We start from the raw sequence: 22,420 nt of genomic DNA on the forward strand, positions 1-22,420 counted from the left end.
GTCCTCTCCTCCTCAGGGTGTCTGTCTCCACCGCCACAATTGAGTCGTTTCTCTCTCCCCCAGGTGAGTCTCGTGCAGGAGGAGGGGCTCTCTGTAGCCCCGCCCACTGCTGACAGCTCTGTTGTTTCAATCGGTTTCTATACATCTCCGGATGGAAACTAATTAAATACAACAGGATTTTGCAATTTCTGTACATGTAAAGGAGGAAAGTACAACAAAAATTTATTTTAATAACAATTATTTTCCGGAACTTAAACTTCACAGAGACATTTTTTTTTTTCATTTCATTTTCTCCCCCTTGAGAAGTAAAGACATAAAGACATAAGTGAAGAGGGATTGGTTTCATTGGCAGAAAGAAGCCAACTTCTCCTTTTTTCTCACCTCCAACCCCCCCTCCCTCTGCCTCTTTCACCAACCCCCCTCATACACATGCATGTTAACCTCCTTCACCCATCCAGCGCTGCCTTTACATGCTAATGAACCTGCAGCTGGAGGTAATCCACCTTTAGGGAAACATATTCCTCCTTCTGTGAGGGAAACATACTCCGAGGTGAGTTTCCCAGTAAACAACCAGTAGGCTACATATCACCCTCCTTCCCTTCCCCCCTACTTCCTGCTATCTATCTGTCCTGTATGAAATACAATACAAATACAGAAAAATACACTTCTATGTCGGCAGAGCTTCATGTTGACATACAGTTCAAAACTCAGTGGATTTTTTTATTGGCTGATTGCACTTCTCCATCAGACTTTATGTTGAAAGATAACTTTAGTTTATATTTATTCCACATAGGTATGAGATTTCATTGTTGAGTTTGTCTTGGAGAAAACTTTGTACTTTTGGTTATGTCAATGTAAATGCATTTATTTCCTTCAAATATAGTCAAAAAGTCCAAATAACAGTTGAGATTTTTTAATAAACTATCAGAGAAAGAACTGGATCATATAAAATGTAGCATGTACGATACATGCTACATTTTATATGATCCAGTTCTTTCCTGAGATTTCCTCAGTTTTCAGATTATTTAATAGATGTCGCCTTTTTCCCCTCTTTAAAAAAAAAAACAATAAATAAACACTATACAGAAAATAATCCAAAAGTAAGACATGGCATGTATCTTTTTTTTTTTTTTTTATCTGTTTGGGACCTAATTTGGGTCAGAGTTTGGGTGTGTTTTTCAAAATACAATTATATACATTTTATATTCCAGTATATATGCAGCTGTGTGACAGGAAACACAAAAATGAACTTTTCATTCAGCTTTTTCTTACTCAGCTGCTGTGGGGTAACCCAGGACTAGCCCCCTCCCCCCTCCCCCCTCCAAAGCCAGCTCTATTCTAATGTGTCTCTGCTTTGACCACAGTGGAACAATCAGAGTGGAAATGGGTATTTTGTAATCTGTGCAGCATCACAATACAGTCTGGTCTCATGCTAATAAACACTAGGAGGGGTGGGGTGGGGGGTGGGGGGTCTGATCTGAGCACCACAGGAAATCTGCAAGTGAAAGCTCAGAGACTGCTGCAAAAACGTAGAGGGGAAGTGAAGAGAGATGAAGGGAGGCAGAACCTGATCATGACATGACTACATGAAGAAACCAAGAGTAAAGTATCTACTGGTGCTTGAAATGGTCTCATGGCTCCTGCAACACAAAACTCACCTGAAGGCTCTTTCGAAACATTTAGATGAGAGATGAAACTAAATTGCAAGCAAACAGTCTCAGAGAACACACAGATGGTTGTATACACCATTTCCTCCAGACTTTTAATCCCAGTGGACATTCCCTGTCACTGATCAGTCAGTAGACATGTGAAATGTGTCAGAATAAAGGACAGAAATGATTGGTCCAGTTTGTTGTCCATTCTCTTTGAGTCAGAAGTTCACATACACATTGTTAGTATTGTTTCATGAAGCTTTTTGGCTCATTCCTGCTGACTGAGCTGAACCAGGTCTGTGTGATTTCCTGCTCACCACAGGTGTCATACACACTGCAGAAACTCAAATATCTTACCAAGAATATGTCTTATTTCTAGTCAAAATGTAATTTCTAGTCAAAACAAATCTCATTATACTTAAAATAAGAAACATCACATAAAAAGTAGCTTGTTTTTTAGACAGTTTTTACTTCTTTCAATCATATTTTCACTTGAAATAAGTAGAAAAATCTTTTTTTCTTCCTTATTACAAGCACAAAAACTTGCTTTCACTGGCAGATTTGTCTACTTATTTCAAGTGAAAAATTGTTTGAAACAAGTGAAAATTATCTAAAAACAAGTGAATTTTTAGGTGATGAGTCTTATTTTAAGTGGAAAGAGATTAGTTTTGACTAGAAATGAGAAATTTTAACAAGAAAAAGGACAAAAATTCTTGGAAAGATTTTGAGTTTTTGCAGTGCACGACCACTTTATGAATGAATTTATCTCCACCCACACCCACAAAAATTAAAAAATAGGAAATTCATACAATAAGTAAAGGATATCAAGTCCTACCAGTTGGTATTGTGTATTGTCTATAGCCCCTGTTCCATAGGTCAAAAAACCTGCTAAGATTGAGATTTTGTCATCAGTGTGAATAGGAACAGTCAGCACTGGGTCACTGCTGCAGTATCAGCTCCAGCTCCAAACATCCAGGTGCATGCTGGGTCTCTGTACAACATCCCAGTGACAGTGATGTGTTCAGTAACAAGTAGGCTACCCTGGTGAGTCAGCATCAGTCAGATGAATGCTGAGGGTCCCACCAAGCACCTATCTCTTGTATTGAGAGAAGTGAATGGTGCATGCACAACTTATAACAATGGACAAAGAAAATGCACCGGAGTGGAAATTTGCTTAAAATGGTTACTTACATACATTTTTTAAACATAGATTTTATTGCAGGTTACACATTATGAATCTTTTGGCTGTATGTCAAAGTGATTAGTCCTCACTGAAGTTGTGGGATGTGGTGAGAGGTAAGGTGGTGCCCTAGCGCCCTCTATTGACTAGTTGCCAGTGCTTCAGTCCATTTTAACAGAACACTCTTCAACCAGTAGAGCCTGTGCATATTCTCATTTGTCCAGGTCATAGTATCTCAAAGGAATTTTAAGTTGAAAGCAACTGGACTTGGTTATTTGTCTAGGAAGACGTTTCACCTCTCATCCAAGAGGCTTCATCAGTTCATGAACTGATGAAGGGTTAAAAAGGGTTTCTATGGAGTTTTTCCTCAGTGGATGTGAGGGCTAAGGGCAGAGGATGTTGTTATGATGCCATGTAAAGCCCTTTGAGACAAACTGTTTGTAAAAATGGGCTATACAAATAAAATTTCCTTGCCTTGCCTTGCCTCTCAAATTTTTTCTGTTAGTCTAAAAATGCAGAACTACGGAAGCGTATTGCTGCCACACCGAGCGAAGAAGAGTTCAAGTTTTTTGTTATAACAATATATTTCTCATGTTTTATATATAATAATATCTTTTTCACGTTATATCGTGAAATTATCACTTTATTTCAAGACATATTTTCACGTTATAATGTAAAATTATCACGTTATTTCAAGATGTGATTTTTTTCATGTTATATCGTGAAAAGTATCAATGTCAACTTTTTTTTCTCGGTGTGGCAGCAATACGCTTCCGCACATAACAACACAAACTCTGCTGTCATTTCTGATTGATATCACATGGACACCAACTTTTTATTGTTTGTTTCTATCAACACACCACGCTGTCTATTACTGGCATCAGGTTCATCTGTTGAGCTGTTGTCATGGAGTGGCACTTTGGTCGGCATGGACCAACGGAAGTTACCAACAAAACAACACAGACTAGTTTGACACATACATGATATTTAATAAAAGCTGCAGTTTCATATTTCATGTTTAGACAATGCAATAAAAATGATGCATGCTGTACAAATTGTTAAGACTGGTTTCCTGTAAATTGTGACATGATATTGTGACATACTCATCTTCACCTCATCATCTCCAGCATCATTTGACTTACAGTTGCATTATTCTTTTAACAGTTCAGTTTAATCAGTATCACTGCCTCCAAGCAGAAATTCCTGTTTTTTCACCTTATGTGATGCTGATATGTGTTGGCATTTTTAGTGTGTTTCAGATATAGAGCTAGTCTAGAAACAGTTATGTCATACACACATAATGTAGCATAATGTAACCCCTCGCTGTAGTGAGTATTATCATAACCAACAGAGTGACCAGAGATATAAAAATGAGATTTCACGAGAAATTAAAATATACATTTGCAAAATTTGGGTTTGAAATGAAGTAGCTAATAAAAGTATGAACTTGAATCTGAGCAGAGAGTCGGTGTTATATACGGAAGCGTATTGCATTCACTTGAGTAATTTATTTTTTGGTTTGTTTGTTTTTTTGAATATTTTTTCCCCCTGTTTTTCTGGCAATTTTTTTTTTAAATGTTTTTCGTGGTCATTTTTTTTCCTCCTGTTTTTTACCCTAATTTTTCAAAATCCCACGAGAATCGCCCACTTGCAAGTAACGTTTAACCGCTGCAGTCAGGCCTCCACTTCATCACGGATCTATTACATCTTAGATCAATGGATATGCTCCATGAAAAATACAGTCGATCTATCACCGGCATTGTAGATTTTCAAAGGAAAACCACACTCATTTTTCTTATTTTCACTGTGCTCCAACTAAGTAAATTCAGATTTACGTATATTGAAAGGAAACTACCTGTTATTACAGAACACCACCTCAGAGAGTGTCACTCAGAGCAGTCTGATGTAGCACCTTTATTTTTTTTTTTTATTTTTTTTTTTTGTGATCAATTTTTTATTTTGTTTTATTTCATTACAATTCCATTTATCCATTCCCCTTGACCCCACCCTTGTCCCGGGTCCTGGGGGTAACATTAGGTTAGGGTGATTACAGGGAAAAACAAAAACAACAAACAAACGAAAATAAATAGATAGTTATCAATAATTATCAAAAGTACATAGCAGACATATTCATGAAACAGAGAAAAACAAAACAAAACAAAACAAACAAACAAAAAAAAAAAAAAACACACGCAAGCCCATCAAAACAACGCTTTGACATTCTCAGCTGCCGCTTCTAGGTTATGTATAGCTTCTACCTTTGCCTTTTGGGCACGGGCACTGGAGATTTCTAGTGACAAAATTTCATAAAATGATAATTTCCACAGATACACATTTAAAACATGTGGTGGTTTCCATCTTTTTATCAACATCTTTTTAGCAGCAGTTAAACCTGCAAACAGTACTCTCTTCTTAAGAAATGATAAATTCAGAGGGGTGTCATCATTCAGAAGCAATATATGTGGTAAACAAGGTATATTTGTCTGAATTAAACGTGAGAGAAGATTCGAAATACTGAGCCAAAAGGAATAGACTCCAGGGCATTCCCACATCATGTGCATGTATGTGCCCAACACTTGGTGAGGACATAGTTGGCATAATGGGTTCTGGGTAATATGGATCTGGCAGCATCGTCTTGGGGATAGATAGAATCTTTGTATTAACTTATAATGAATTAACTGATGGTTGTGATTACGGGATGATAGGGAAATATTACTCCAGACTCTCTGCCAGTTGATGCTAAACCCGTAATCTTTAGTATCCATATTCCAGACGAGAACAATGCCTGCTGGTCCAGTTAATCTTCCTTGTAGCTCATTATATATATAAGACACAAAACCTTTTTCTTTAATCTTTGCAGTGTACAAAAGATGCATTAGGGGATGAATTAATAGTGTTTGATTCCATGGGACACCATATGTACGCATTGCTGTGCGCAGCTGTAAATAAAAAAAGAAAGAGGTGCCAGGCAAGTTATAAGTTTGTCTAAGTTCATGAAATGATCTAAGACTGTCTTCATTATACATATCGGACAGAGTATGAACTCCCTGGTTTTGCCAGGAGGAGAATATGATTGGTTTACCACCTATAAGCAATAAATTGTTTCTAAAGATTGGCGTATCTAAGTGCCACTTTGAATCCCATTTGGCTAATTTGACTATATTATTCCAAACTAAAATTGAGTTTGCGATAATTGGTCCAAATTTGTTCAGACAAAATTTTGGGGAGAGGCCTGAGAAAAGAACATCCTTAAGCATAAAGGGGGATACAATATGATGCTCTATATTCACCCAAGGTGTGTCTGCATTTGGGTCAAACCACCTTGATACAGATTTCAGCATAAAGGATAGGGAATACAATTCAAAATTAGGCACTGAGAGGCCTCCTAAGGTCTTACTCTTCTGAAGCGTAGGCCTACTGATTCTTGGGTGCTGGTTTTGCCATATAAATTTAAATACCAACCCTTGTATCTTCTCCCAAAAACCAGCTGGTGGGGGTAAATGTAACATATTTGCATAAAAATTAACCTTGGGAAGAATATGGGACTTAACCACTGATATTCGAGTAGAGAAGGAAATTGATAGTGCAGACCATCTGTTTAGTTCATCAGATATTGAATTCTTTAGGCGCTTATAATTTTTAGAAACAATTTTTTCAAGAGATGGATATATGTCGATTCCAAGATACTTAAAATGTGTGGCTACTGGGATCCCCGCATCCAACTGCAGGTTGTTCATAGCGGCATTTAAAGGAAGCAGAGAGGACTTGCTCAGATTTATCTTGTGTCCAGATATTAAACTGAAATTATGGAAAATCTTCAATGCGGCAGGAAGGGAAGACAGCACATCATTAAGAAATAATAATAAATCATCCGCATACAGAGAGGTCTTATGATAAGTTCTGCACACTGATATTGGCTTTACCTCATCTGAATTTCTGATTTTTTGTGCTAGGGGTTCCAGAGATAATGTGAACAACAGCGCAGAGACTGGACACCCTTGGCGAGCTCCTCTTTCTATAATAAACGGAGTAGAGCTTTGTTTAGATGTAATGACCACAGCAGTTGGATTACAGTACAACGTTTTTAGCATGCCAATGAAATTGTCACCAAAGCCCATAGTTTCCAGAGTATGCCACAGATATTCCCATTCGAGCCTGTCAAAGGCTTTTTCAGCATCTACTGAAAGCACTGCACAAGGTGAAGCCATATTAGTACCAGCATCAACAATATGTAAAAGACGTCTCATATTATCAGATGCATATCTTTGTTTAACAAAACCCGTTTGGTCGGGATGGACCAAAGTTGGCAAAACTGTCTCGAGCCTTTGAGCCAAGACCTTTGCATAAAGCTTTATATCTGCATTAAGCAGTGACAGCGGGCGGAAGCTGGAACATAAGGTGCTATCCTTGCCTCTTTTATGTAGCAAAGTGATGATAGCTGTATTTATATCTCTGTTGAAGGATCCCAAATTGATGGCTTGTTGAAACATTTCAAAAATAAATGGGCCCAAATCATCCCAAAATTTTAAATACAACTCAGGAGGGATTCCGTCCAGGCCTGGGGATTTGCCATGATTCATGCATTTAATTGCCTCATATAATTCATTAATTGTAAGTGGGGAATCTAATAAGTGTCTCTGCTCTTCTGATAATTTGGGTAAATTTAAGCCATCAAAAAAGGAAACAAGATCATTTTTTGAAAAGGTTGCTTCAGAAGAGTACAGCTGTTGATAGAATAACTTAAATTCATGATTAATTTCCAGGGGATCATATATCACTTCACCCTCTCTGTTTTGGATTGCGACAATGTCTGCTTTTTTATCATTACAGTGAATTTTTCTTGACAGAACAAAACTAGGTCTATTTCCATTTAAGTATTGAGTTTCTCTCGCTCTATGGATTAGAAACTCTGCTTTTCGCATAAGAAAAGTATTTAGTTCAGCCTTAACCTCCCCTAATTCTTTTTCCCTCTCTTGGTCGTGCTTGTTTTGTTGTTGGGATGTCAGAGATGCAAATCTAGTCTCCATCTTTGCTAGTTCTTGGAGATAAGTCCGATTACGTGCTGATGCAAATGAGATTGTACAGTTACGGATACTTCCTTTAATTGCATCCCATAGCATAGCATAGCACCTTTATTTTTGAAACAAGTCCTATGTTACTTGCAGGTGGGAGCTTCTCACGGGATTTTGAAAGTCAGAAAGAAATTACCCCGAAAAACAGGAGGAAGAAAATTACCCCGAAAAACAGGGGGGAAAATTTGTCAGAAAAACAGAAATAATTACCCGGAAAAACAAACCAAAAAATAAATTACTCAGAAAAACAGGATTTTTTTTTTCATTATTCGAATGCAATACGCCTCCGTAGTTCTATGTACATTAGTGCTGTTTAAACTTCATTTCCAGGATATTCAGTATCTTAGTATTGAGGTTTGACACCAACAACCAGCATTTATTTATTTTTACATCCCTAAAATGCCACTGCTCTACTTCAGCATTCATAATCTATAGGCTAAACATTTCAAACTTCTTCCTCCTCATCCTCATCCTCTTCTTCCTCTTCCTCTTCATCTTCTTCTTCCTCCTCCTCCTCTTCCTCCTCCTCCTCCTCCTCCTCCTCAGTGTTCTCTTCCTTTTCTGTTTTCTTGGTCATCTTCCAGCTGAGAGTCCATTCACTCATACTATCGTCCACCTGCATCAGTCCCGTGTGTCTCTGAGTGCGGTGCTCCGTGGAGAAACACATCACTTCGTCCTCGTCCGGCTTCTTCCAGCGACAAAACCTCCACGACTGTCTCCAGGCCTGCCACTCCTCCGTCCCCTCCTCCTCCTCTTCCTCCTCGTCTTCGTTCTCCTCCCCCGTTCTGTGAGCCACCGCCACCATCCACGACTTCTTCCAGGAGGAGAAGGACGTGTTCAGCTTGTGAAACTGCAGGTGAAGCGGGACGTCGGGTTTGCGTTTGACCCGTTTACGTGACTTCTTTTCCTTCTGTCCAACTTTTGCTCTGTTGTCCTCTTTCCTGTCCACTTTATCCTCCTCCTCCTCCTCCTCCTCCTTGTTGTTCTGTTCCTTCTTTTCCACTTTCTCATCGTCCTCAGCCTCCTCCTCATCTTCAGCTTCATCCTCCTCTTCTCCATTGTTGTCTTCCTCCTCATCGTCTTCATTGTTGTCTTCCACCTTCTTTTCCACTTTCTCATGGTCTTCATCCTCCACTGCATTGGCTGTCTGTTTGTCCTCAGTGTCCTCCTCCTCTTCTTCAACTTCATCCTCCTCTTCTTCATTGTTGTCTTCCTCCTCTTCTTCAACTTCATCCTCCTCTTCTTCATTGTCGTCTTCCTCCTCATCTTCAACTTCATCCTCCTCTTCTTCATTTTTATCTTCCACCTTCTTTTCCATTTTCTCATGGTCTTCTTCCTCCACTGTATTGGCTGTCTGTTTGTCCTCCTCCTCCTCCTCCTCCTCCTCCTCCTCCTCCTCCTCCTCCTCCTCCTCCTCCTCCTCTTCCTCCTCTTCATCTTCATCCTCGTCATCTTCATTGTTGTCTTCCTCCTTCTTTTCCATTTTCCCATGGTCATCTTTCTCCCCCGAATTGACTGTCTGATCGTCCTCTGTCTCCTCCTCCTCATCTTCGACTTCATCCTCCTCTTCTTCATTGTCGTCTTCCTCTTTCACTTCCATTTTCTCATCATCATCATCATCATTCTCCCCCGAACTGACCGTCTGTTTGCCCTCAGTCTCCTCCTCCTCCTCATCTTCTTCATTGTTGTCTTCCTCCTCATCATCGACTTCGTCCTCATCTTCTTCATCGTTGTCTTCCTCCTCATCTTCGGCTTCATCGTCTTTGTTGTTGTCTTCCTCCTTTTTCCCCACTTTCTCGTGGTCATCATCATCCTCCCCTCCTCTGGCCGTCTTGTTGGCCTCCGTGTTCTCTTCTTCATCTTCATCCCCCTCTTCTTTGTCGTTGTCTTCCTCCGTCTTGTCCACTTTCTCGTCGTCATCTTCATCCCCTGTGCTGGCTGTCTCATAGTCTTCACTGCCCTCCTCATCTTCATCATCATCATCCTCCTCCTCCTCCTCTCTGTTGTCCTCATTTTTGTGTACTTCCTTTTTGTCCCTCTTATACCCCACCACTCCATCCTCTTTTTCTCCCTCCTTCTCCTCCTCCTCCACACTGTCTTCATTTCCATGGATCTCATCTGTTTCATTTTTCATCTTCTTTTCTTTATCATCTGCTTCTTTTTCTTCCTCCCCCTCTTTTATATTTTCCACATTTTCTTTGTCCTCCTCTTCTTCCTCCTCCTCCTCTTTCTCCTCCTCTTCATTTGCTGTTTTATCCTCCTCTTCCTTTTCATTTGTTATTTTCACCTCTTCACTATCCTCATCTTCCTTCTGTTCCTCCTCCTCTTTTTCACTTGCTGGCTTCTCATCCTCCTCCTCTTCTTCCTCCTCCTCCTCGTCGTCATCCTCCTCTTCTTCCTCATCCTCCTCGTCCTCCACCTCCTTCTTTTTATCTGCCAATTTTTCCTCTTGCTCAGCCTCCTCTGCCTTTTCATCTACTATTTCCTTCACCTTCTTTTCCTCCTCATCCTCTTCATTCTCCTCCTCAGTTTCATTGTCTTCCTCCTCCTCCTCTTCTTCCTCCTCCTCCTCCTCCTCCTCTTCTTCTTCCCCATCATTGTTTTCATCCTCCTCTTTCTTGTGTACTTGTTGGTCTCTCACTCCCTGTTCTTCCTTATCCTCATGTACTGTTTTGACATCCTCATTCAGTTCTTCACTTTCTTCTTCTTCCTCCTCCTCCTCCTCCTCGTCCTCCTCCTCTACTCCTTCATCCTTATCATCCTTGTTAATTCCTTTGTCTTTGTCCCTCTCTTCCCTGCATATTTGTTTGTATTCTTCACTTTCATCATCTTCGTCTTCCTCCTCATACTCCTCTTCGTCCACTCCCTCGTCCTCCTCTTCATCTGAGCCATCCCTTTCCTCCTCCGGCTCCATCTCTTCTTCTTCCTCCAAATCGGCCCGGGGTGGTTTCCATCCTTTCATCGTCTTCCACGCATCCGTCCACTCTGGGCTGCTTGACATCTCGAGCTGTGATGTGAGGACGAGGTTTAAGCTTCTACGTCTCCTCATCATCATGTCGCTGTGCTGATGATCGGCAGCCAGTGAAGCCGTGCGCCACCTGTGAACCCACAGAGAAATGTAGTACTGTTCAGTTTAATTCATAAGATTCAGATAAAAAAGTTAAAATCAGTTAAAAAAGGATTTGATGTGTTTAATTTAATATATTTCATGATGTTTCATTTGAGTAAGTTAAAAATAAGTGAGTCAAATAGCAGTACCGCCATCTGCTGGCCGATTTTGGTTCAGCGGCTAGGCTTTGTCAATGTTGAATAAAACCTTTATCCAGGAAGTGACAGAAAAACAACAACAAAGAAGTTCAGAGCAGCACATTTGCCAGCTTCTAGCTATGACTAGCCACTCCAGCATACATCTTCGAGTTGCATCGTCGGTGTGTGAATTTATGGTTATATGCTTGAGTCTTAAAAGGACAACGAGGAGTTTTGGAAAAGCGAAGTGTTTTCACACTACATTTATGAGCCTCTGCGCACCGTAATTCTTTGACCGGTGCAAGACAGACTCATGTTTTCATTCATCAAGAATTAAAGTCAGAGGTTCAAAGACGATCACATACCGTCGTAGTTCCCACCATAAACGGTGATTCGGCGGCGTTATTCTCATCATCCGAAAGTAAAGAAACGCTGGTCGGCTCGCCCAGCATTTCCACCACCACTAATAATAACAAAATAACGATAGAGACAAAACGATATATTAATCGAAAATGGACCCATTAATACGTGTGGGTAGCGTAGATTCATCCACATTAACGTGAGACATTTTTATAACCGAATAGAAACTCCTCGTTGTCCCTTTAAAGTGGCAAAATATTGCTTTGTGTACATTTGTGTTATCATGTGTTTCACATGTATTCAGCCTACTTTGAGTGAGCTATTTAGGTAGCCATGCTAGGCTTTGGCAGTTGTTTATTTTACGGTTTATGCATCTCCATAAATGCAATATTCATGACTGTATTATTTTGTTTATCTCCTTTAGTTTCACACTTTACTTCATCAATAAATCTGGCAAAGAAGAATACCCAGTGTGTTGTTTGGAGTGAAGAGTTTAGCTGCCTGTCAACACATGCATGCTACGCATTGAGGACAGAACAAGTACAGTATGTCATGATGATGGGCTAATATTTGATCATCTCTGGTTACTTTTGTGTTGCCCTCTAATAACAAGAAAGTACAAAAAGTGTATATCAAGATCCAGATATAGCCTACCTTATTCCTCTCTGCCTTACAGCACAGTTTTCCAGAAACTATTAGCTGCACTGAGTGAAATTTTCTTATTACCATGAATACTAGTATCAGTTTATTTAAAGGGTAATTGTCGTTTTTTAAAATCTGGACTTTATTTCTAGCATAAAATGGGGGGTTATCATCTCTGAGCGCCATGCGGCTCATTCTGATAATAATCCGCTTCGGCATTCGGGTCCATTATTAGCGCAACGAGCCAGAGCTTTTAGTGAGTCCAGGTTGAGGAGAGGAAGCCTGTGGAAGCTGAACTTCATCCAGCTGCTCATTTTGTTCTGACAAGTCAGAAACACGCAGAAACGAACCGTAGCATTAGCGGTAGCAACTTTCAGGCCGTGCCGCGCGGCGCTCAGAGATGACATCATCCAGGTCAGAGGTCAGTAGGTCAACCTACAGACCCCAGATGTTGATAACAGCTAACCCCGGACTCAGAGGGGAATAGCACTAGCGTATCATAACTAAATATTGGTGAAATGAACGAGTTTCGCGGCAGATAATGTGTTTTTTAGAGGCTGCATTCCGCTGCCATGTAGACTCACATTATACGGATATACGCGGCTCTCGGCTGGATCTAATTTCGTCAGAAAGACTTGTAATGACACCAAAGTTATCTGGGTGAGTAAATGATCGTATTTTATGCTAGAAATAAAGTCCAGATGGTAATGGTAATTTCCCTTCAAACACACACATCTAGCTGCCTTAGTAGAACAAGTAATTCACGGAAAAAACTGTTCCCAACAAACATTCTATCTCCATCTGTTTGAGTAACATTTGATAAAAAATTAAATGAAGGAGTCTAAAAATAAAGCTATGTTTGTGAGTTTCACATTCTCAGCAGGGACTTAGAAATAATATCAAATACACCGATCAGACCTAACATCATGACCACCTGTCTAATATTGTGTTGGTCCCTTTTGCTCACAACAACAAACAGCGCTGCACTGTGTGTTCTAACAGCTTTCTATCAGAACCAGTATGAACTTGTTCAGCAGTCTGAGCAACAGTATATGGTCTGTTGGATGGGACCCTGTGGCCGCTTCACCGCTGTTCCTTCCTTGGACCAACTTTTGATAGATCCTGACCACTGCAGACCAGGAACAGCCCACAAGAGCTGCAGCTGTTCACATGAGAGACCCAGTCGTCCTTGGAGAGCTGGATCAAATCCTTACACTGAACATTTTTTCCTGCTTCTAACACATCAACTTTGAGGACAACATCTTCACCTGCTGCCTAATATATCCCACCTATTAAAGGGATAGTAGCATTTTTTTAAAAGTGTGGTTGTATGATCTACAAATAGCCCCTAAATACTTTAATTGCAGTAGAAGACTCTCTGCACTCCTCCCGTTACCAACGCCAGCCCATAGCCCTGCCCAGAGATTTACAACATACAGTGTTGTGAACAGACCCAAAGAAACGGCCTATTTTCGCACCCTAAAAGAGGTTTTACCTAAAAAAAAATACACATTTCCATTGTTCGCTATAATATAAGTTTTTCCAGCCCCTCAAAGTGCAGGAAAAACGCAGTTTTTATTTGGACCTAACCAACTGCTGATCGGCGGGCGCTAACCCTGGGCTGGAGGGATATGTGAGTTGGTTAGCTCCAAATAAAAACTGCATTTTTCCTGCACTTTGAAGGGCTGGAAAAACTTATAAAACCTCTTTTAGGCCGCGGAAATAGGCCGTTTCTTTGGGTCTGTTCACAACACTGTATGTTGTAAATCTCTGGGCAGGGCTATGGGCTGGCGTTGCTAACGGGAGGAGTGCAGAGAGTGCAGAGAGAGAGGCTATTTGTAGATCATACAACCCCACTTTAAAAAAAAATGCTACTATCCCTTTAACAGGTGCTATGATGAAGTGTTATTCACTTCATCTGTCAGTGGTCAGAATGTCATGCCTGATCAATGTAAATCCTTATTGTATAGTGTATAGTTTTAGAAATAGAACACAGGGCCGCACCTGAACTGCTGCCTGTATCCCCAGCAGGAGCTCCAGTTCCTCTCTCGTTCTCTGTTCTCCTCTGGAGGAGCTGCAGACAGCTGCCAGGAGTCGGTCCAGTCAGGCAGGAACACATTGACTATGCTCATTGTCATTGTGTTGTTAGTGCTCAAGAAGCTTGTTGTTGGTGTCTCCTCATCCTCTTCTTCCTCATCTTCATCTTCATCTTCATCTTCATCTTCATCTTCATCTTCATACTCATCCTCGTCTTCATCTTCATCCTCATCTTCATATTCATCTTCATCTTCATCTTCATCTTCATCTTCATCCTCATCCTCATCCTCATCCTCATCTTCAAACTCTGCCCCAGACAGTTTCCATGACTCCTCCCAGCCATAAGGCTCATTCTGTATTTTAATCACAACACACATTCTTAGTCACAGTTCTGGTTGCACTTGTCATCTGGTCTCAGACTTGAAATACAGTTTGCATTACAATTTGTGTCTACTTCACCCAAAATCGATAATTCACCAATTTTCTACAACACCGTCATGCCAACGAAGGGTTTGGAGAACTTTTGGAGTTACCAAAACGCTTTCTGAGTTCCAGCGGATTTTCATATAATGGCGACGAATAGAGTTCACTTTTGAATCGTCCAAAACACACACTGTGAAACATCCAGATACCTCCATACTGCTCGTCTGTACTGACCCAAGTGTCCTGAAGCCGCGGCATGAAAAAGTTGTTCGGAAAAAAATAATTTGATCTCTGTTTTTAGACTTGTTGTAGTAGCTCCCAGTGACTGTGCGAGAAGCGCAAGATTTGCTGTGAGATGTTCTTCCATGGTCCCAGTGTGAATGGATGAACAAACATCTGCGCACAAACATCACCAGAGCCACTGGGAGCTACTACTACAAAAAGGCTAAAAACAGAGATCAAATTATTTTTTTACGAACAACTTTTTCATGTGACGGCTTCAGGGCACTTGGGTCAGTACAGACGAGCAGTATGGAGGTATCTGGATGTTTCATAGTGTGTGTTTTGGACAATTCAAAAGTGAGCTCTATCCGCCGCCATTATGGAACTCTAAAAGTGTTTTGATAACTCTGAAAGTTCTCCGAACCCTTCCTTGGCATGATGGTGAGTAGAATATTAGTGAATTATCGATTTTGGGTGAAGTATCCCTTTATTCTATTTCAAAATGAACAAATAAAGAAATAAGAGCAAAAAAAAGAAACAAGAAAACTCGAACAGTGATGACATGATGATCCCCACCTGCTCCTCCAGTTGCTGTACTTCATCAGACATGGTGTGCTTTTGAGGGTAATCGGGCCAGATACAATCCCACATGGCTTTCTGCTGTCTGAAGGCAAAGTTCATAAGCTTCCATGTCCCAGCCCAAACAGGAAGAGAATACTCGTCTACCTTAGTACTGCAAACTAGTTCTCTATCATATATGACCTCCCATTGAAAGGGTTTCTCCTCACAGACCTCCGTATTACACAGACTCTTCACCTGGAAACAAGAACAAAGAGAAAAGATGTTTACAAAATCTTCACTGGTTGCTAGTCTTCTTTAAACCGTGTTAAACCATGTTTCACTTCAGGGTCTGGTGAAATCATAAATTCATATGTTAGAGACAGATGTTTTTTCCAGTTGATATTATGAGAGGCACCTCTTCTCTTTAGGCAAATATCAACACAAATCCTTTGTCCTTCAGACTGGATGCTAGTGTGGTTATATTAATGATTAAATCAATGGAAGAATTGATTGCAATGCTTGTGTCTTGGTGGTTTATGGCTCCAGTTAGCACTTACACCTTATTATGAGAGAGCAAGGGGTTAGTTACAGTTAAACTATACTGTATGAAGCTCATGTAATGGGAAATTTTGATATAACTCATGTGTACCTATGCAAGACTGTGTAACCAAAGACTGTATGACTATTTCTGATATAGTTTTGAAGTGACCGATGTTCACCTTTTAAGGTTGTATAACAAACCTCTCTGTGAACTGGTGAGAACACATGTTAGACAATATATGTGAAGACTCGAGCTCGAGAGACTTTGAGAGGGTGAGTTATTACAGTAAAGCCCCTACAAAGAACTTTCATTTGTGTTGATTTTGGCGACCCCTGTGGACAAAAGCGATAGTGTTTTTCTAGAATGAAGACTGCATTTCCCATGAGCTCTAGCGCGTATTGTCGTTAAGACACTTAAAATAATATATTATTTTGATTAGCCATGGTGAAAAAACAAGGCACAAGAAGAAGTCAAGTATTTAAAGGGATAGTTCACCCAAAATTCAAATTTCACTCATTATCTACTCACCCTCATGTCAACTAAGAGCTGTGAGAATTTTCAGAGTCCTCCGTTCCTTCTCTGAGTTACGGGGGGGTCCGCACAGCAGTATTTGTCCATATAATGGTTGTGAATGGATACCAACTTTCTTTGTCCAAAAAGACACACCAAAAAACACGCTGTGTCGGTAGTCTGCAGGAGTCTCGTGCTGCAAGAAGTTGCGCACTGTGTAGAGACTTTTGCATATCCAGTTAAAAGTTCTTTGTAGGGGCTTTAACTAAAAACCTTTTGATCTTGAATAGCTATTCTTTGTTCATTAACCACTGTTCTAAATTAGTGCAGAGAGATGTGGGTCCACAGTCATCGTAAATGTCCCAACGACCATCCAGTGTGGGCTGATGAGATGGCAGCAGGTAGGCAGGTCCAGGTGTGCCAGAGACATGGGGCTAATGTAATTCTCTGGTGGCTGCCGTGTCCACTGTCTTCTGGCGCCCACCTTCATCTTGTGTCTCATCAAACTAACAGACATCGACCCCAACTCACACAGCAGGACAAACATGGCTGCAAACCTTTAGAAGTATGATGTGGGTTCATGTTTTTATGTGAAGATAAGAGTGTGTGTCAGTGTTGTTACCTGTTTCCAGGAGTCACCCCATTTATAAGAAGGAAACGTCAATTCCGCCTCTGATTTGTACACCTTTGGTTTGTACTTCCTGTTGTTAGTCAGCTCTATGGTCGTGAATCCTGGGATTCCTGCTTTGGCCTCTTTGGCTCTCAGGTAAAGATACTTCGGAGGTTTCAGGCTCATCCAAGAGTCTTTCCAACATATGCTGAACATATCCACAACTACTTTGCGTTTCACGATTTGAGGTTTGGGAGAAGCTGTCCTCCTGGGAGGAGGTGGGGGCGGAGGCTCAGGTTTTGTTTTGGGAGGAGGAGGAACAATTTTGAATTTAATTTTTGGTTTATTTTTTTCAGCCTCAGCTTGGCCACATGTGACCTTCCTGAAGTCAGACATCTCACCTTTTGCTCCATTTACAACCGACCAGTGATAAGTCCACTTAGAGAAAAGTCTGGAGAAAAAACAAAAAAAAACATAAACCCCTTTATTGTTAGGATGAGCAGATACAGTGAAACATTTCGATGGCTTCTGTCCTCATTTCTTGACATTAAAGGTCATTGACCCCAGTGTGAATGCAAGTTTAAACACTTTTCACTGATGATGTCAGCAGCTTAAATTATTTCATTTCATTTCAAAACTTTATTCATTCAGGGAAGCCAACTGAGAGCAGGCTCTCTTTTTCAATAATAACCGTGTTGTATGAAAGTCTGTATTCTCAGTGCATTTTGTAGCTCCCTAAAGAGGTGGTAGCTAGCCTGTGTTGGTGAACCTGCTTTCAGGATTTTCTTATACCTACTCAAAAGGATAGTTCAACATTTTGGCAAATTGGCCCATTGCCATAATCCCTATAGTCATAGCAGTAGGTTGGTTACCTTTAATTGTCGGTGCAAGCTATTTATAAGCTACGGAGGCTAATGGGATTTCTTGGTTTCCCTCATCAAATTCATCAAATACACAATCCAACAACTCCAAAACGCTCTGGTGGACAAGTTGTGACCTGCACATTCACCACGCTATGAGATAATAACAGAACGTTACCAGACAGAGTTGTTTTAGAGGTAAATTCATGCAAAACCGCTGATGCGCGTTGCCTTCAGGGACAGTTTTTTGGCAAGTAGTCTCTGTATTTACCTCAAAAACAACTCTGTCTCATAACGTTCTGTTATTATCTCATAGCGTGGTGAATGTGCAGGTCACAACTTGTCCACCAGAGCGTTTTGGAGTTGTTGGATTGTGTATTTGATGAGTTTGATGAGGGAAACCAAGAAATCCCATTAGCCTCCGTAGCGTAGCTCTGAGCAGCTCGTGGCTGCGCTCGGCCGTTCCAAAAATAGCTCGTACCGACAAATAAAGGTAACGAACCTACTGCTATGACTGTAGCGATTATGGCAATGGGCCAATTTGCCAAAATGTTGAACTATCCCTTTAAAAAGCATTCTTGTTGTAATAATAATGATACTAATATATTACATCATGTCAAAGCCCTTTGATGAATAGCACTGCTCCACTTTCTATGCACCTGTAGCCACAGCTAATGAATATTTTCAAGACCTGTGCTGTAATCTAACATAACTTAGTATGATGCTTAAGTTTTCCTCACATATTGTACTGTCGCTATTATGAATATACATATATTCAAAATCAAAGTCTCTCACACTTTAACAGTGCTCTTTTCTTTCCACTCGGACTCTTGTTTGCACTGGTCGGCCTCAACTTGAGCTCTCTTCTCCCACTGGTCTCTCAGCCTCCCATTGCCAAATGTCCTCTGCTCCCCCTTTTTGGACATCATCCTGTTGCCAAAAGACACATAAATAAGTAATGGTCAGTGGCGACGGCAGCAAGAAAGACATGTCACTTTCTGCAGTTCTGCAGTGAGACTTAAATTTCTCTGTGGATGGTGTGTTTAAGAGCTGGTGAAGAATCTTCACACCCCAGATACTGTAGCTGAGGTCAAAATACAGATTTTACTTATTACTAATCTCCACACATATAAATAGCATGCGGAATACAAGCTCCACTGTTCATAATGAACATACCCAAAATACAAGTCATATGAAGACACTGGTCCTGTTTTGGTGCTCTTCTCAGTGTGGTGCGTCACTCTATACAGCAACATGCTTCCAGGAGCAACAGCATCAACATGAAACCCCCACTGCACCATGACTTCATAACAGTCAGACAGAACATCAGCACTGACATCCCAGCAATCCCAGCCCATCCCAGCTGACATACAGACAGGTCACCAGTCTATCACAGCACCAACATACAAGCGACTCAGATTCACACCTGCAGGCAGTTTAGAGTCACCAATCAACCTAGCGTGTACGGACTGTGGGAGGAACCCGCACAGGCACAGGCACAGGCAAAGGAGAACATCCAATCACTGTGGTCAGTTTAAAGCAAACATATCACTTTATTAAACAAATGAATGTCAGACACTCCTGGGACAGAAGCATCTCCTGCTATTTTGTTTAAAAACCTTGCCTTTAGTGCAGAGAGCCATAAATATATCACAAGACATGCAGCCATAGGAAACTTTACAATACCTAAAGCAAGATCTAACGCCATCAAGCGCACTGTGCTGTATAGAGGTATGAAAGAATGGAATTCACTGCCTAAAAATATCAAACTAACCACTAACAAAAAGCAATTCAAAATACTAATCAAAAAGTATTTAGCAAAATAGGAAAACATGGTATATTTATATGTATAATATGTTGTATGTTTTTATAGATATATAGATATATATAGGTTATTATAATGTGTAAACTGCAGAATGAATCTATGCTGTAGAATGAATGTACATGCAATATGATATGAAGTGTTAGTTGATTGTGAAATAATGCATACATATATAATATGTAGATATTATGTGTGAGAGAACCCGTTTAGTATGTGATGACTTACTAACAAAAAAATGGATAAAGCACAGTAACAAAGTGGAAACGCTCACTCTGATTTTGTTTTGTTAGGTGAGGCATATTGCTCACTTGTTTTTTGTATTTTCTTTGTTTTTAATTTTTATTTTTTATATAATGTCTCTGTTTTTGTATTATTGAATGTATATTTGACACTGTTGGACCACAGGGACAATAGCTGTGGCTTTGCCGCAGCTAATGGGGATCCGTATAATAAACAAACAAATCTCTAGTCAAACGTACCATAATGAGAGGAAAACTTACATCTGTTTATCTCTCTGCAGTAGTTTTCATGTTTCAAGTTTATTTCAGGGATGAAGTCAAACCATCCATCCATTGTCCCAGCTGACATAGGGCGAGAGCAAGGCCCAGCCTGCAGGTCACCAGTCTATCACAGGGCCATATGTACAGATGAACAACACGCATACCTACCGAATCAACCTAATGTGTATGTTTGTGGACTGTGGGACGAAGCTGGAGAATCCCTCACACAAGAGAACATCTCCTCCTCCACTCAAAAGGGCTCAGGAATCAAATCCAGAACCTTCTTGGTGCAATGCAAGAACACTAACCATCACTTCACAGTGCCTGAAGTGAAATCAGTAAAAATCAAACTAAAAACTGATGGAAGACAGGGAAATAATCCATGGGTAAAGCAATAATATGTGATTTATTATGTCAATATCTAAATGCCCCAAATGCAGTTAGTCCTATGTTATTGTACTGAGTTGTGTTGTTTGCTACAATACCCCACATCTTTCCATTCACTCTCAAATCAGAGACATTAATTTAATCACGGTAATACTCAGCACAGCTGGTCACTTCACTTTTCCAAAATGATGATAACTTAAAATTAGATGATAAGCACAGACCTCCTCCATCTCATTACTGTGTTAGAGAAATCCCCAAATGAATGGCTGAGAATTCAATAACTCCACCCATCGTTTTCATAAAGTAATTTTATTTTTTTCAGAATTCTGAGATTATAGACAGATTTTTTTCTAATCCTCCATATAACTGCTTTATCTTCAACCAAAATGTCTCATCTTGTCCAGTTTGTCTCAATAGCACTTATTCACAGACTGGCAGAGATGGACAGAGTACTCGACTCCAGTACTTGAGTAAGAGTACAAATACTACTGGTCAAAATATACTCCTTTACAAGTAAAAGTAGCTCAGTCGACATGTTACTCCAGTAAGAGTAAAAAAGTACTTGCTTTTAAAGGTACTTAAGAATCCCAAAGTACATGCATTTAAATTTACTTTAAGTAAAAGTAAGAGTAAATTTCTTATTTTTCACATCAATGAATTACTATAATTTTTTCTAAATGAATTTATGGACCTTTTACCTCTGTTTCTGAGAATTAACTCTTTGAAAGCAGCTGCACTGATGTGCTGCTTTTAGGGGTTAGGGTTTCCTTCTTTGACAAACACAGCTTGTGTCCAATAGGATTTTAGAAAAAGAAAGTAACAAGTACCTTTCAGCCTTCCCAGAAATTAACTTGAGTAAAAGTAAAAATATTTGTCTCGGAAATGTATTCAAGTAAGAGTAATAAGTACCAAAGAAATCTAATACTCAAGGACTCACTACAAATCCTCTGGATATGTACTTAAGTACAGTACTCAAGTAAATTTACTCAGTTACTGTCCACCACTGCAGACTGGTTAAGGTTAGGAGAACAGCCCAGTCCACACTAGAGATACAACATCAGGATTTACAGATAACCAAAATCATGATTGTAACCAGTGTAAACCAAGTGTATTTTTGTTTCTTAAATCTGACAAGGACCTCTGGGACAATGACAATGACAAAACTGCTGCTTCTCTGCAGAACTGAAGCACCGACACGTGCCGACCTGCAAATGTGTCAATACGACACCAGAGAAAACCAGAGCTGCAGGGTCTCTGACATGGCATGCCAGCAGTGCATGTGGGCGTGGACGGCCAGTCACATGACCCCTGGAGACACGCTGTCATGGCCCCTCCAGGGTGTGTAGTTTAGCTCAAGCTGAAAAGACTGTAAAGACTGCTAACCCTGTTCCTTCAAAGCTGAAGAAAGCACTCCCGGTTAGAAACACTTATCAAACCTGATATATATATATATATATATATATATATAAATTTAAAAAATCAATCACAAATTCAAGTACATAACTGAGAGACCAATTAACCAATCCTGACTTACCTGATATCTTTCTGTCTTTCTCACAGTCTGTCAGACTGTTTACATTCCCTGTATCCAGTGGCAGTTTAAGGAGAACTGTCTCTGTCTGTCTCTAAACTTTACGTTAGATCAGTAGTAAATCGTGTATATATGTGTGTGTGTGTGTGTGTGTGTGTGTGTCTTCCTCTCTGCTTGTGTCTGCCTATATTCTGTTTCTGTTGTCCAAGTGGACCAGCTTGCACTCAGTCGGTCCTGTCTGTCCGCCCCTGTGGTGAGCAGGTT

The 22,420-nt window shown here is 40.3% G+C and overlaps 1 protein-coding gene across 3 annotated transcripts; it reads right to left on the bottom strand.

The window, feature by feature from the left end:
• Positions 1-4,318: 4,318 nt before the first annotated feature.
• LOC146977754 (uncharacterized) lies at positions 4,319-22,420 on the bottom strand. Of its 3 annotated transcripts, none has more exons than XM_085794192.1 (8): positions 22,160-22,420; positions 18,712-18,846; positions 17,069-17,507; positions 15,411-15,650; positions 14,157-14,542; positions 9,211-11,002; positions 7,963-9,165; positions 4,319-4,744 (listed from the first exon to the last, which is right to left on the bottom strand). In XM_085794192.1, exons 2-7 carry the CDS (start codon positions 18,843-18,845, stop codon positions 8,350-8,352), a joined length of 3,807 nt encoding a protein of 1,268 aa, XP_085650318.1. In that variant the 5' UTR covers position 18,846; positions 22,160-22,420; the 3' UTR covers positions 4,319-4,744; positions 7,963-8,349. The 3 variants fall into 3 exon arrangements, with proteins under 3 accessions (XP_085650318.1, XP_085650317.1, XP_085650316.1); XM_085794191.1 differs by having other exon boundaries at positions 7,963-9,093; positions 9,133-11,002; XM_085794190.1 differs by having other exon boundaries at positions 7,963-11,002.

Source organism: Trachurus japonicus, chromosome 12 (assembly GCF_045865225.1).
Source record: "Trachurus japonicus isolate A0001 chromosome 12, Traja_1.0".
NCBI classification, from domain to species: domain Eukaryota; kingdom Metazoa; phylum Chordata; class Actinopteri; order Carangiformes; family Carangidae; genus Trachurus; species Trachurus japonicus.